At 56.8% G+C, this 15,076-nt stretch overlaps 1 protein-coding gene and 1 pseudogene across 2 annotated transcripts in view; both read left to right on the top strand.

Annotated features, from left to right (window-relative positions):
* RIN3 (Ras and Rab interactor 3) overlaps positions 1–15,076 on the top strand; it is a 106,892-nt gene that overhangs the window by 50,432 nt on the left and 41,384 nt on the right. For both annotated transcript variants that reach the window (XM_055333664.1, XM_055333665.1), the window contains one exon: positions 10,634–10,706. In XM_055333664.1, the coding sequence (XP_055189639.1) occupies positions 10,634–10,706 (73 nt within the window). The remainder of the gene's footprint in view (positions 1–10,633; positions 10,707–15,076) is intronic.
* On the top strand, positions 10,739–13,818 carry LOC129514984 (60S ribosomal protein L21-like; annotated as a pseudogene).

Genomic DNA, 15,076 nt, shown 5'->3' with positions numbered 1-15,076 from the left:
CCACAAATGGAGTGAATTAGGCTTCTAAAGGAAATCGTGATGAGGAACAGACAAGAAAATACATGTGAACATACTGAACACCGGGCAGGAAAGCAAGAGTGACTCTCTGCCCACCCATCCACCCACCCACCCACTCTTCCATCCCATCCCTCCATCCATCCACCCCTCCATCCACCCATCCATCCCTTCATCCATCCCTCCACCCATCCATCCATCCCTCCATTCATCTATCCCTCCATCCATCCCTCCCTCCACCCACCCATCCACTCACCCATCCATCCCTCCATCCATCCATCCATGGAGCTGGCACCTACTGAGGGGCATGATAAGACCAGATTCTGCTCTTAAAATGAGGGTCATTGGGGAAGCTGAGTAAGTTGAGGCAAGAGTGGAAGAAACAAAGCAAAGTAGTTTTACAAGCCCTTCGTGCTCTCCTGGTGGCTCTGTGTGGAGGTTCGGCCTGCTTTGGAGGTTTACCCCACGTTTAGGACTCACCAGGAAATGTTCTTACAAGCTTCAGGGTTTTCTCCTAGAAGAGAAAGCCAGTTGTTCCCTCTGAACACCTCTGAAGCACCCCCCAGATTTGCTTTGCTCTGGAGGTTCCCAGGCGGCCTCACCTCTAGGAAGAGGGACAGTGTTAGGGCCGGTGTGAGCTTGTGCAAAGTCATGGGCGGGTGTCAGGGAACCAGATTCTAATCTGGCTCCCTCAGTAACCTGCTGTGTGACCTTGAGCAAGTCACTCAGTGTCTCTGGGCCCCCTCACCTCGCATGGCAAGAGATAGATGCACAAAATGCCTTGGGAGGGCAAAGCCACACACAGAGAGGAGGTGCTACTGTTTGCCTGACCCCAGACACCCTGAGCACCTGGGCCTCGCCGTGGCTGAGGCAGATAAGTGCTGCTCCGTGTCTAGGCAGCCGGGCTGGCCTTTGGGAAGCCACGTTATTATGCCTGTCCCACCAACTTCTTCTTTCTGCCTGAACTATTTAAGGAAGAAACCAGGGGTGGGACCTTTTGGAAAGTTCGGTACAAATGGACTGGTGTCCTCCATGGCTCTTTGTGTCCATCTCTCTTTATCTGTCGAGAATCATTCAACAGCTTGCCCTACTTTATCAGCAGTCTTGCTGTGATCACATATGTTTTGTGGTGCTTATAGTTTGTCTTGGTCTCGGTTTTCACAGTGTAAACTTCTAAGGAACTTGGCCCAACAGAACTTCCCCTGCTGGAATATTCTTTAGTGTAGTCATTGTTCCCAGTCCAGGACTGCCCTGAGCAGCCCCCAGTGAGACCCAGTTCCCCAGTAACTAGGCCCTACCCAGGACATTTTATATGGTCTTGAGCACCCAGTTATTAGGGACTCGCCATGTGCCAGCCCACCCAAGAATGCTCTCCGTGTGCCTCTTCCTCCGCGTGATCTCACGTCCCTTTTAAACAGAAGCCCCTTGGGGCACCTGGCTGTCTCAGGAGGTGGAGCATACAACTCTTGATCTTGCGGTGATGGATTCGAGCCCCATGTTGGGTGTAGAGAGTACTTAAAAGTAGAATCTTTAGATGGACGGATTGACAGACAGATGGCCGTCACTGCAGGGGGGCAGTGTGGAGGCTGGAGTGCAGGGGAGACCCCGCAGAGTGAAGACCAGAGGGGACTTGGCAGTGGCCCAGCGGCAGCACGGTGCACATGCATCCGGCTCCTACAGCAGGTATGGGAGGAGGAGACACACCCCAGGGACATGTAGGAGGAGAACTGACAGCACAGATCTGCAGCACGGCTGAAGGAGGAGGACGGAACCAGTGAGCTCCCGGGGTTGGGGACCTGTGGCAGTGTCACCCTAGGTCCAGGGAGAGAGTGGTTGGCGGGGCGACAGCAAGGAACACGGGGAGCCGCCATCTCCCTGGTGCTCGGAGCAGGGCCTGGCACCGAGGAGGTGCTCAGCAAATATGTGCTGAATGAAAATTGAACCAAGCCTTGGGTCCAGGGCTCAGGGGGCAGGGCAGAGCCCCAGGCGGAGGTGAGGTGCTGAGTCTGCCTCTGTGGTGTGGTCACATCCTTTGGGGTCCAGACACCCATTTCCATCTCTGTTCTAACTGGTAGAAGTCCCACCTGGTTGAATCAGGTGTCAGACTAGAGGAACTGTGTGAGAGTTTGGCACCTTGACCCCTGGGCGGTCGTGGGACCTTCCCCATGTCAGCAGAGGCGCTTTCTCTGTACAGCAGGAGTGTGTCCCTTTTCCCGCCCAGGGGCATTCATGGTGATTCAGGAGGGCTCCCGGCCCTGTGGGGGTGGGGGTGGGGGGCGGGCAGGGGATGCAGAGGTCTATACATAACACACCTTTCTTCCGCTGCCACATTCAGACCCAGTGAGGAGCTAGAGAACAGGTCAGAGCACCCCCTGCCCACGGATGGGCTGATCTAGGAGTGCCGTTTGCCCTGCAGCCACCCGGTGCCCTATCCCCGCCCTGAATTTGCTCCCCAGAGCTGTAGTCCCTCCCAAGGGCTGAGTCTGCCCTGGATGCTTCCAGCAGGGGCAGCACAGGAGAGGGCTGCATCCTGAGGCTTGGGCCTGGTGTTTACCAGCTGGTGTGGCCTCTGGAAGCCAGGGACACGTCCCCAGTTCTTGACCCCGGGGCTCGGCTCGTGGTGCTGCTGAGGGACAGGGGCGGGAAGATCCCAGGACCCGCCATCCTGGGGGGCCCTCCGACATCCATTCAGCTATAGCCCGAGCTGTGGTGTCGAGCGAGGGGCATGCTGGGCACCACGGCACCCCTGGGCCCCCCACCAGCCCCGGGAGTACATGCTGCCTCTCCTCCTGCCACAGGGTCTCTGACATGCGGCCCACTTGATGCGAGTTTGCTGTGGGGGTCAGCCGTGTGGCGTGGGGGTCCGCAGCCTGCTGGGGCCTCTCCCACTAGCTGTCAGGGTGCCCCCAGCATGCGACCACGCAGACCAGCCGCTGGGTGACAACACTGCTCCGGGCTCTGCTGCCCATGGGGCAGCAGGCAGGACTCGGAGATGAGGTGAGTTGGACTGGAGACAGCTATCAGTTAACATCCACACGGGATTTTGAATATTTAGTATGAAAAAACAGGTAAAATGTCCCACTAGTGACTTGTTATGGTTTGTCGGACTGATCATATTTTGGATATTTGGATTGAATAGGATATTTTATCAGGATCAATTTGGCCTGGTTCTGTTTACCACTCCTAATGTGACTGTGGGAAACCTTAAAACTGCAAACGTAGTTTGCCTCGTGTTTCTCCTGGGCGGCGAGGCCTGGAACCAGCCGCGCTCCGTGAAAGCAGTCCTGGTATCACTTCCTAGCTCTGTGACCTTGGCGAGCCACTGAACCTCTCTGGGCCTCCCTGCTTCCGTGAGCAAGAGTCGCCTTTCCTCTAGACCTGAGATGAAATTTAGCTCACTCCAGGGTAAGGTCCTGAAGCCAAAGCCAGGTTGTTTTCTGAGCCAAGCTGTTTCTTGATGGGTCCTCCTCTGGAACTCGGGGCTGTTCCCGCCAACTGCAGCCCATGAAGATGGCCATGGCTCATAACCCGCACTGCGGTGGACAGTTAGACAGCTTGTGCACTGCCCAAAAGTGCTTCATTGGTGACCTGAATGGGGGTTGAAGTCCAGCTGGTGTTCTGCTCATCAAGTCATGAGGTTTGCAGGGCTGCAGCCAGGGAAAAGAGGGAGCACTTTTCTATGGCCCAAGAAGTGCTATAGCCAAGCATCAGGAGCGGTCCCCTGCTTGGACCTCTGAGTGTGGCCAGCAGGTCATCCCTGCTTCTGTCCCTTTCAGCCTCCCTGTAGCTCATGCCCTCCCCCTCTCCGGGCCTGGGGTTGGTGGAAGAGGTGGGGGTGCAGCTAAGAGAGGACACGGAGGAGCCTCAGGGCCGGGGTGGGGGCTTTACAGAGGGCGCTCAGGTGGGCTGGCAAGGAGGCAGGGAAGGGGCTCGGGCCAGCCAGCGAGCAGAGGCCAAGGTGTTTACCCTGGACATCACTGCCAGGCAGGGAGAGAGAAGGGGTCTGTCTGCAGCATGTCCTCAAGTGGCCGTCCTCCCCAGGTCCACCTACCCGCAGACCTTCAGGCTTCAGTCATCTGTGCTGCAGGGGCTGCCCCTGGGCGGTACCACTTGAACCTGTGCCTGAGGAGCCGGGGGTGCTCTTGTCCTCACTTGGCAGTTAGAGGAAGCAGGTGTCCAAGGGCGAGGCTTCGGGACTAGGGCATGTGGCCAGGGGAGCTGGCTGCCCACACCTGGCCACTCTGTCCATGCTTGGGCTTTGCGTATGGCAGGACAAGAGCCCGCCCCTCTGTGAGTTCCAGTCCTTGTAGGGGCGGCCAGCAGCTGCCCAGTGGGCACAGTTCTGCCGCCTGGCGCAGGACGGTCTGCTCTCTCATCAGGAGCCTTGCCTCTGCTGGAACCAGCGGCTCCAGGGGCCCCTTTCACTGGAGAGGCAGCTGTCCTGCAGCATTGTATTAAAGCAGGTGGAGGCCAGTGCTGGGCCTAGAAGCACAGGGTCCCCTGGACTCCAGAGAAGTTGCTGGTTCCCCCACTTTCACCTCCCGGGAATAGGGGAAATAATTTTCATTCGCAGAAAATTGAGCCTTTGGACAGAAGAAAGTCCTCTTCCCACCTCAGCCACAAATGGCCAGCTGGGGGTTCCCAGGGCAGCCAGAGGGGAAGGGGCCCAGAGGGACGAGTGGGCCTGGCTGCACCTGCTAGGCCTGCAGCTGACTGCCCGCTGCTCCCCAGACTCTTGGCACAATGGCTCCAGATTCCAGGTTCAGCACCTCTGGCCTCCCCTGTCAGGGACCCCATTGGGCAATCTTTGTGCCTTTTAGGAAACAGGATGAGAATCCATTAGGATCGGCCTTCTCACCCTTTCCAGGTGATAGGTTTCGGGGAAGGTTGGCTCAGCAGTGTCAGCATGACCCTGGAGGACAGCCACTTCTGTGACGACCTCTTAAGAAGGCAGTTAAGGAAAAAAAAAAAAAGAAGTCAGTTAAGGGCAGCCCTTAGGTGGCACAGCGGTTTAGCGCCGCCTGCAGCCTGGGGTGTGATACTGGAGACCCAGGATCCAGTCCCACGTTGGGCTCCCTGCATGGAGCCTGCTTCTCCTGCCTGTGTCTCTGCCTCTCTCTCTCTCTCTGAATAAATAAATAAGTAAATAAATAAATAAATAAATCTTAAAAAAAAAAAAAAGGAAGGCAGTTAAAAACAAACCCTCCACGTTTAAAAAAAAAAAAAACAAACAAAAACCCCCGTCAAATTAGAAAATGGGCAAAACACATGAATAGACATTTCACCAAAAAGGGTATACAGGCCAGCAAGTAATCACACGTAAGGGTGTTTCATGTGTTTTTGAAACTCAAATTGAAATGGTGGCAAGGTCTCATTCTACACCCCTTGGAACCGCTAAAATAAAAAAGTGAAAACACCAAACCGACCAGCATGGGGAAAAACTGGGTGGGCCCAGCACTGCTGGTGGGTGCCGGTGGGATTGTGAAGTGGTTCAGACACTCAGGGAAACAGTTTGGCGCCACCTCCAAAACCTGGTGAGGGACGTGCCGCAGTCCCAGCAACCGCGGTGTTGCGGAGCCCAAGAGAAAGGAGGGTGCACGCCTGTGTAGACTCGTTCGTACACAGAGGTCTACAGCACCCCCTGTGCATCCTGACTAAAAACGGGGGCGGGGGGCTCCCGGGAGGCTCAGTGGTGATGCCTCTACCTTGGGCTGTGGACGTGATCCCGGGGCCCTGGGGTGGAGCCCATATCAGGGGTGGGGCGGGTCCCTGCTCAGCAGGGGGTCTGCCTCTCCCTCTCCCTCCACCCCTGCCCCCCTCAGCTCGTGCCCCCTCTCTCCCTCTCCCTTTCTGTTTCTCAAATAAATAAAATATTAAAAAAAAAAACTGAAAACTGGAAACTGCCCTGATGCCTTTTCGCGGGTGAACGGCAAAGCAAACTGGTCCTCCGGGCCTAAAACATGGTCCTCGGTGGTGAAAGGGGGCAGCTGTGGACCCACTTAGCAACCTGAGGCCCCCGGAGGAAGGGACACTAGGTGGAAAAAGGGAATCTCAAATGGACGGAATCCCTTGTAAAAACCAATCCACTCCTGTTTTCTGGTCTCCATGACTGTCTCACTGCAACGTGGAAGCTGTAAATGCCAGAAGCCGTGAGCAAGGGCCTGGCACCTCTGTCCTGTCCCCTCGCAGCCCTGGCGGCAACTCGGAGATAACGGGTTTCCTTCTGTAAGCAGACACGGAGCGTGGCCTCTGTCATTGGTTGTCGCTTCTGGATGTGCCAGTGTGACTGGCTGGACCCCTTCCCCGCTTCCCCTTCACTGGAGAACTGCCTCAGTCGGGGTCTGGCGTGTGCCCTAGGGACCCCGGGGACCGTGCACGGAGGCCGGCCCCACTCCGGCTGGGCTCCTGGCTTCCACTGCTGTGGAGGCCAGAGGCTCACCAGGTCCCCCTGGGGCTGCTTCTGACGCCCGTGGGGTAGGGGCACGGGGGCGCTCCAACGGTGGGGACACCTGCCTTGTTGGCTGTGCCCAGAGGGCTGCAAGTACCACGGATGCACCATCCGCTGAGAGGACACTGGAAACCAGTCTGCTTTGGAGAAGAACTTACAGAGAATTGTATTTTTTTTTAAGATTTTATTTATTTATTCATGAGACAGAGAGAGAGGCAGAGACACAGGCAGAGGGAGAAGCAGGCTCCATGCAGGGAGCCTGACATGGGACTCGATCCCAGGTCTCCAGGATCACGACCTGGGCTGAAGGTGGCGGTAAACCACTGGGCCACTGGGGCTGCCCTGTATTTTCTTTTTTTAAAAGATTTTATTTGTTTATTTGAGAGAGGGAGAGAGAGAGAGAGAGAGAGAACACAAGCAGATGGAGGGGGAGGCAGAGGAGAGGGAGACGCAGGCTCCCTGCCAAGGACCCTAGGACCCCGGGATCATGACCTGAGCCACCCAGATGCCCCCCAATTTACAGAGAATTTTGGAAGAATAGAGAAAAATGTAGACACTTTACAGTTTCTCTGCTTACTGAAGTCATACATGCTTGTTATAAAAATCCCAGAAAACATAAGTGAAATTCAGTCCAATCTTTGTGTATGGGTTTCTTTTTCTTAAAATAATGGCTTTATTGGGATGCCTGGGGGCTCAGAGGTTGAGCATCTGCCTTTGACTCAGGGCGTGATCTTGGAGTCCGGGATTGAGTCCCACATCAGGCTCCCTGCATAGAGCCTGCTTCTCCCTCTGCCTGTGTCTGCCCCTCTCTTATTCTCATGAATAAATAAAAAATCTCAAAGAAAATAATGGCTTTATTTAGAGAGGTACTTATATATCTAATATCGTACAGTTCAGCCGCTGAGTGTGCTCCACACAGTGGCTTTTGGCACGTTCATGCTGGTGTGGCACTCACCTCACTGCTATAAGTTCAAGAACGCTTCACCACTTGGAACAAGAGGCCTCGTGCTATACAAGGTAAATGTACTCAGTGCAACTGAATTGTACCCTCACGATGCTTAAATAGCTAAATTGTGAGTTTTTATAGTTTAACACAGTAAAGAAGCAGAAAGCCACACCATTGATGTCACGTCCCTGCCCCCCGCCCGCCCCGCGCTGAGCCGCCACTGACCCACCCTTGTCTCTGTGAATTTGGTCCACCCTTGGTGCGGGCGCCTGAGGGCCTGGCCAGCCCCACCGCCCCTTTTGGAGTTGTCAGGTGTGCCCGGCACAGGGCGGGGTACAGGGCGGGCCACCATGCATGGCGGCCTGTGGGCCACAGCCTCCCAGCTCCAGGTCACAGGGTTAGCCCCTCGCTGGGAAGACGAGTGTTTGCAGAGCACCTGTTGCGTGTGGCTTTCCCCTGGGGGAGGTCGGAACACTCCAGAGGGCTCTGGGGCTGAATCCTGAGGGCAGTGAAGGGCAAAGTTGGATCCTTGCCCACAAGGAAAGAGCCAGGAGCAAACGCCCTGGCTGGCGTTCCACCCGGACGGACCTGGCACCGTCCCTTCCTCAGCTGTACCGCCGAATCCTCCGTGGGCCTGCGGCCCGTGTCCTTACGTGTTGTTATAAGGACACCACCCCTGCGGTTCTGGCTTCACCCCGATCAGTCTGCGCGTTAACTCGATGGCCTCCGCAGAGACCCTGTTTCCAAGAAGGTCACATCTGCGCATACCAGGACTTAGGGCTTCATCATATATGTACAGGGGACGCGATTTGACCCGTAACAGGTGGATGCTTTATTATCCCTGATTTGAGCTGAGGAAACTGAGGCACGTTTATGGTTAGCGACAGGATGACGGATGCATGTTCACATTCAGGTATCAGGCCCCCCCCAGGCCAGCGGGCGGGCGCGGCACAGACTTGGGGCAGTCCTGGGAGCAAAGCCCGGCCACTGCTCGTGGGGCACGGGCTGGTCTCGCTCTGCCTGACGCGCGTGAGCCGCGCTCTAGGACGAGGACGGGGACGGGGACGGGGTCGGGAGGCCTCCCTTCAGGCTCCCGCAGGGCAGGGCGGGGGATCCGTGCAGCAGGAGGCCTAAGGTCCCCGCCACGTGCCCCCAGGCCTCGGCCCCCTGGGCTCTCCCTCCCGATGGTATTTCATAAACATTTGTTGATCTCCCAAGTCGTGCACCGTACCGTGCTGGGTCCTGGGGAGACTGAGGATTGGGCCACACCCTGGGCCTGGCATGCGCGGGCTCCCGAGCTGCGTCCGTGCCGTGAGCAGATGCCGTCCGTGGATGTGTCAGATGGAGGGATGTGGCAGGGTCCCGGGGCTGGGGCAGAACAGGTCAGATTACAAACCAACAAGAACTTTTACAGATTGACGATTTTAACAGTAAAAGGGTGTCTGGGCCACTATGCCTGGACCCGTGCTGGGCCCTGGTGCCTGAGGGCACAGAGGAGGGACTGGCTGACTCCGTCCTAAAGGTTGCTTCTTTAAAAAAAAAAAAAAAATTATACCTGAGAGACCCAGAGGGAGGCAGAGACACAGGCTGAGGGGGAAGCAGGCTCCCTGCAGGGAGCCCGATGGGGAACTTGATCCTGGGACCCGGGATCACACCCTGAGCCACCCGGGCATCCCATCTTAAAGGTTTCATGTGTGTTCTGCAAAAGACATGTGGCCCATGTCCCCGTGGGAAGGCAGAGCCACTGTCGAGCCACCCCCCTCCCAGGGTGCCAGGCTGGGAATTCCTGCATCACTACGATCCCCGCTTGAGGGATTTGCAAGCTTGATCTTGTCCTGAGGTTAAGGGAGGTCGTTGGGGCCTTGGCACCCTCCGCTGGTCTGACCTCTGGGGACAGTCAGCGCTGCCCCACTGCCAGCAGCAGGTGGCGCTGTGGCCACCCCCGGCTCCGTTCCCTGGCCCTGACGTCTCTGACTTTCCCAAGGGCTGCTGGGCCTGGAACCAATGCAGTATTTTTCTTTAAACTCCTGTTAAGCATTTATAGCTATCCTAATGGGGACCGTTATTTCTTCGCCATAAACCAATGATGGATGTGAACTTCTGTTAAAAATTCACGTTAGCCATTGGGAACAGCATCCAGGATGTTGAAGGAAGGAGAATGTAAAAGTAGAGCCGTTGGAACAAAGCACGGCGGTCCGCGTGTGGCCATCCCGCTGCTGCCGGGTACTGTCCTGGGCTGGGAGGGCAGGACCGCCTGCTGCCCCCCCGCCGACACCATGCATGCGGGCTTGGGCCTGGAATGGCTCCTTCCTCTTGCAAGTGGAGGGGCTGAGCCCACGGCGGGAGCCAGGCCTAGGAGCCCGACGCTACTCCCCGTCCACCACTCGGACACAAGGACAACCTTAGGAAGCTGGACTCGAGTACAGCCACTTGGTGTCCTGGTGCTTCTGACACCTGAGGAAGCTCCCTGTGGTGGCTTGAAGCCGACAGAGCACCCCCTGGGGCAGACACAGCCTGGGATGGCAGCCAGGAGTTGAGAGGGTGGACGGCAGCCACCACGGGCAGTGGGCCTCGGCCAAAGCGCTTAGCTTCTCTGGGCCCCGTGCCTGGAGGGTCCGAAGCAGGGTGAGGGACGGTGCCGTGTTCCCCTTTGGTCAGCCCTCCCACTTAACTGAAGGCACAACCCTGCAACCTTGCACCTCCCAGGGGGCCCGTCCACCATGGGACGAGGTCTTGGCAAATGCTTTGGTACCTCTTTGTCATCAGCACTGGACAACACTGGGGTCACCCTCAGTCTAGGGTTGCCTGTGTGCCATACCAAGCAAGGTTCTCATAGGCCCCAGGTTCTTGGGTGAAGGGCCCGTGGCCCTGGTCCCGCCTCCCTAAGGCTGAGAGATCTGGGCAGCTTGCCTCAGCTCCCTGTCATGCTGGGATAACCCTGGTCAATTAAATGTCTGATTCGGCGTCTACAGCCCAGAGTCTCCCATGTCATTTTGCCTCAGATACTGACTGTACATTAGAGATAACACCAGCTGCAGTAATAACCCCTGCAGTCCCCACGGATTGACAGCAGAGTAGCTCAGTTCCCCTGAAGGCCTCGGCAGGTGCTGGGCACTGCCGTGGGGCCAGGCCCCCGTAGGGATGGCAGGCGCGGCCCCCACCCTCAGAGAGCCTCGTCCTGCCTGACAGGGATGCTCATCCAAGGCCTTTGTCTCTCTCCTCAGTACTGTACCTGGAAGGCTCTGTTCTTGTGTTTGAGGACATCTTCAGACTGATTGCATTCTACTGTGTCAGTAGGTGAGTAGAACTGCCCCGCCGAGGGGCACCTGCATGCGGTCAACACTCATGTACCCTGGGTGGGGCGAGGGCCCTGGGGAGGCCCCCAGAGGGGAGGGTCCAGCCCGGAGCCCTCACAGAGAGGGGACAGCCCAGAGCCTTCACAGAGGGGGAGGGTTCAGCCTGCAGCCCTCACAGAGGGCCAGGGTCCAGCTTGGAGCCCTCACAGAGGTGGAGGGTCCAGCTTGGAGCCCTCACAGAGGGCCAGGGTCCAGCTTGGAGCCCTCACAGAGGGCCAGGGTCCAGCTTGGAGCCCTCACAGAGGGCCAGGGTCCAGCTTGGAGCCCTCACAGAGGGCCAGGGTCCAGCCCAGGGTGGCACAGAGGGGAGGGTCCAGGCTGGAGCCCACACAGAGAAGGGACAGCCCCTGGCTTGGCCCTGGTGACCTTGAGGGTGGTGTTGGCTGTGCTGCTGTGTTGGTCTGGCTTGTCAGGACCCCTCCCTCGTCACCTCCTGCCCCCGGTCCACTGCCCCCACCCCTGCTTCCTGCACTACAGCTCCAGGACACTGGGAGTCCCTTGTGGGCCTGACCTGCCCTGTCCCAGGGATCACAGAGGACACTCCCTGTGGGGATGGCAGGAAAGGCTGATGCCCCACAGTGACACAGAGCCTGAGATGATGAAGATGATCAGTGGCTGCCAGGTAGGGTGGGGACTGGCCACTGCCCTCAGAGCCTGAACTGGTTTTAGATCCACGGGGATGTACAGATACCTCTGGACCGTAGTGACACCAGCTGCAGGACCTTGACAAGGGCAGGCCAGGGTGGCCTGGGGGTCAGGCCCATGACCCATCTTTGCTGCCTCCAGTGAAAACTGCGCCCGGCCTTTTGGCCAGAACCACCATCTTCCAGTAATTCGCCAAAATGACCAACACAAAGGGAAAGAGGAGAGGTACCCGCTGTATGTTCTCTAGGCCTTTTAGAAAACATGGAGTTGTTCCTTTGGCCACATACATGCGAATCTATAAGAAAGATGATATCGTGGACATCAAGGGAATGGGCACTGTTCAAAAAGGAATGCCCCACAAACGTTACCGTGGCAAAACTGGAAGAGTCTACAGTGTTACTCAGCATGCTGTTGGCATTGTTGTAAACAAACAAGTTAAGGGCAAGATTCTTGCCAAGAGATTAATGTCCACATTAAGCATATTAAACACTCAAAGAGCCGAGATAGCTTCCTGAAGCGTGTGAAGGAAAATGATCAAAAAAGGAAGGAAGCCAAAGAGAAAGGTACTTGGGTCCAACTGAAGCTCCAGCCTGCCCCACCCAGAGAAGCACACTTTGTGAGAACCAATGGAAAGGAGCCTGAACTGCTGGAACCCATTCCCTGTGAATTCCGGGCATGATAACTGTAAAGAAAATAAAAGACCTCAGGATTGTAAAAAAAAGAAAAGAAAGAAAAGAAAAAAAAAGAAAAGAAAAGAAGAAAAGAAAGAAAAGAAAAGAAAAGAAAGAAAAGAAAAGAAAAGAAAAGAAAAGAAAAGAAAAGAAAAGAAAAGAAAAGAAAGGAAAGGAAAGAAGAAAAGAAAACCGCACCCGACCCGGAGCAGCCCCCAACCTGGCCAGCTGCTCCTGGGCCCCGACGGGCAGCACAGGTGACACGGTGACGCGGTGACCGCGGCGCCTGCCAAGGGCTCTCAGGTGCCCTGTTACCTTGTAAACTGCCCACAGCGACCCGAGAGACATTCCTGTTGCTCAGGTGAGGGAGTGGAGACGAGGAGGAGGAACTGGCTCAGTCATAGCGGGGTAATGGCAGGTGGACAGTCGAAGTAGGTGGAACCCCAGGCCCGCGCCCTTTGTGCAACCGCCCTGCCATGTACTGCCCGCACCCGCTCACACCCTGGGCCTTGCGAGGCACAGCGCGGAGGCCCCAGGCCTGGTGGCTTGAGGTGCAGCACAGCGGTCGGGCAGGTCGGCCCTCCCTGCCCCACGAAGCTGTCATCTCCAGAGGGTGGCCGCCTGGGGAGACCCCACGCTCTGCGGGAGTAAAGGACGCGGCGCCCAGAACCTGGCCGCTTTCCTATCTCTCTGAGGCTCCACGAGCACTTCTGTAAGAAGGGGAATGATGATGCTGGTCAGGCGGCCACGGGAGAAGAGGGTGGGGAAGGAGCGCGCTGGCTGCCGGGCCGCCGGGGGTGTCTGGGCCTGTTTCTGCAGATGCCACCCCAGCCTTAGCAGGATCCCTGGGAGCTTTCAGGAACACAGGAGTGACCTTGGGGTCACCCACCTTAAAGCCAAGGTTGCTGGGCCTTTGCACCCCCAAGCCCACCCCTCCCTGGGGGGCAGAGGCATTTGTGGCTCTCCGTAAGGGGCCATGGGGCAGGCATGAGGCTCCAGCAGCCAGGACAAGCCTCTGGGGGTCACTGGTGGGAGGGTCCGGGCGTTCTCATGGGAGAGGGAACACTGGAGACCAGGCAACAAAGCGCAGGAGGAGAATTCTAGGCAGAGCAAACACCACAGGCAGAAACTTGGTGGTGGGAAGTTCCGCAAACTGCTGCCCTGGGAGAAGCAGACACCGGGGTGGAGATGAGAAGGGATGCCTCATATGCGGTGCCCAGGAGCCATGGGGACATCCTTCCTTGGCTGCCGGGAGCCACACAGCTGCTCCCTGTCCACATGCAGTTCAGCGGAGCCACACAGCTGCAGCAGGTGGTGGGCTCACAGCAAGGGGAGACCAGCCCGAGGCCACAGCAGCCGTCCTCATCACAGCGAGGCCTGAACAACTGAGGGGGGTGGGGAACAGAGGAGCCAGGCAGGTGCCGGGCTCCTTTCCTGAGCACCAGGAGCCATGAGGACAAACCCTCAGCCCACCCAGGCCCTGGGCCCTTGCCCTGTGAGGTGGGTGTGCTCAGCCTCTGGGCAGGCTTGCTGAGCCCACGTGGGGAGACAGGTGATGGGACGGTACACTGGGTTTGCCCATGGGGGCAGCAGCCCCTTGGGAGGCTGTGCCATCCAACACCAGAATGTTGGGTTTGTGCTTCACCCCCGTTCCTGATGTGAGGCCCCTACAGCCCTTGGGATTTCCTGAGTGATAGGGTATGTTTTGTTTAGTGCCAAGAGCTGACACAGGCAATGCCCCTCAGTGGCCTCAGGATGGACTGGTCCCAACAGACCCGTCGTTTAGAGGCTGGAACATTCAGCCTCACCCGACGCTGTGGTGAACACACATCGAAGTGCCAGGAGGCCTGCGGGTGCACTTCCCCTAGACCTGCCCCATGTGCCTCTTTGGGCTGTTCCTAACTTGTATCCTTCACACTAAACCTGGGGAGGGGGCTGTGGGGACTGCCAAGCTCTGGCAGGTTTGTAGGGGCTGTCCAGGTGGCCTGGGACTTGCATCCGGCATCCGACGGTGGGATGGAGTCCTAGCCTGCGGGGTGTGAGTGCAGAACTGAAGTAACTGGTGAGACCCCTGTTGGTGTGTGGACAGTTGGGGAGTTGGTGGCCAGTGTTGGAAAGCACCCTGGAGGGGTTATGACATGGGTCTAGGGCATCATGACTGCCTTCCTTTTAGATAAAAAATTAAACCACACTGGTAAATATCAGCAGGGGTCTTGTGTAACTTGGAATAAGTCTCATTTTGCTCAAGTCTTGCCATCAATTGTATGGTTGTGAGAGTGTGAGTGTGCCCCCTGCATCATGGTGCCAGACACACTCTCTTGGGCCGTCCCTCATGCTCAGGGAAAGAAAGTTACAAGAACACTGGCTGGAAACTGAGGCCTCTTAGGGAGGGAGCATGTCCCACCCTGGGGTGCTCGAGCTGACTCACCGGGGCAGGGGGGTGTAGAATTGGAGCATTATTAGAGCATTATTCCATTTTTCAGATTTCTGTTTTTGTGAGTGCTTTTCAATGGACTTAATAGCCTATTATGAAAGGAAAAAATATATATGTTCTCCTATACACATGCACACACCTGCAGAGATGCTTGATTTTTATTTTTCTTGCGAGCCCTGCTTAGGGGTCTGTGGCTCCCACCCCAGGCTGTCCATCAGGATCTCCCTGAGAGCTGGTTAAAAATATGGATTCCTGGCCCAGCCCCCGGACCAACTCTGGGAACCCTCATGCATATTCTGGGTATCTGCATCTTTAGCTGCTCCCCCATGGGATTCTGATCCAGAATTAAGTCATACAAAGACATTAGTGCCTGCCTGTTGGGTTGTGACCATCATCACAAAAATTGTAAGAATATCGGGGTGCCGGGGTAGCTCAGTCGGTTGAGTGTCCCGACTCTTGCCTTCGGCTCAGGTCATGGTGTCAGAGTCCTGGAATTGAGCCTGTGTCGGAGCCCCCGCTCTGTGGGGAACCTGCTCCTCCCTCTCCCCCTGCCCTCCCCCC

Source organism: Nyctereutes procyonoides, unplaced genomic scaffold (assembly GCF_905146905.1).
Source record: "Nyctereutes procyonoides isolate TBG_1078 unplaced genomic scaffold, NYPRO_anot_genome, whole genome shotgun sequence".
Classification (NCBI taxonomy): Eukaryota; Metazoa; Chordata; class Mammalia; order Carnivora; family Canidae; genus Nyctereutes; species Nyctereutes procyonoides.
Note: the sequence above shows the minus strand (reverse complement) of the source record. Positions and strands in the feature narration are given on the sequence as shown.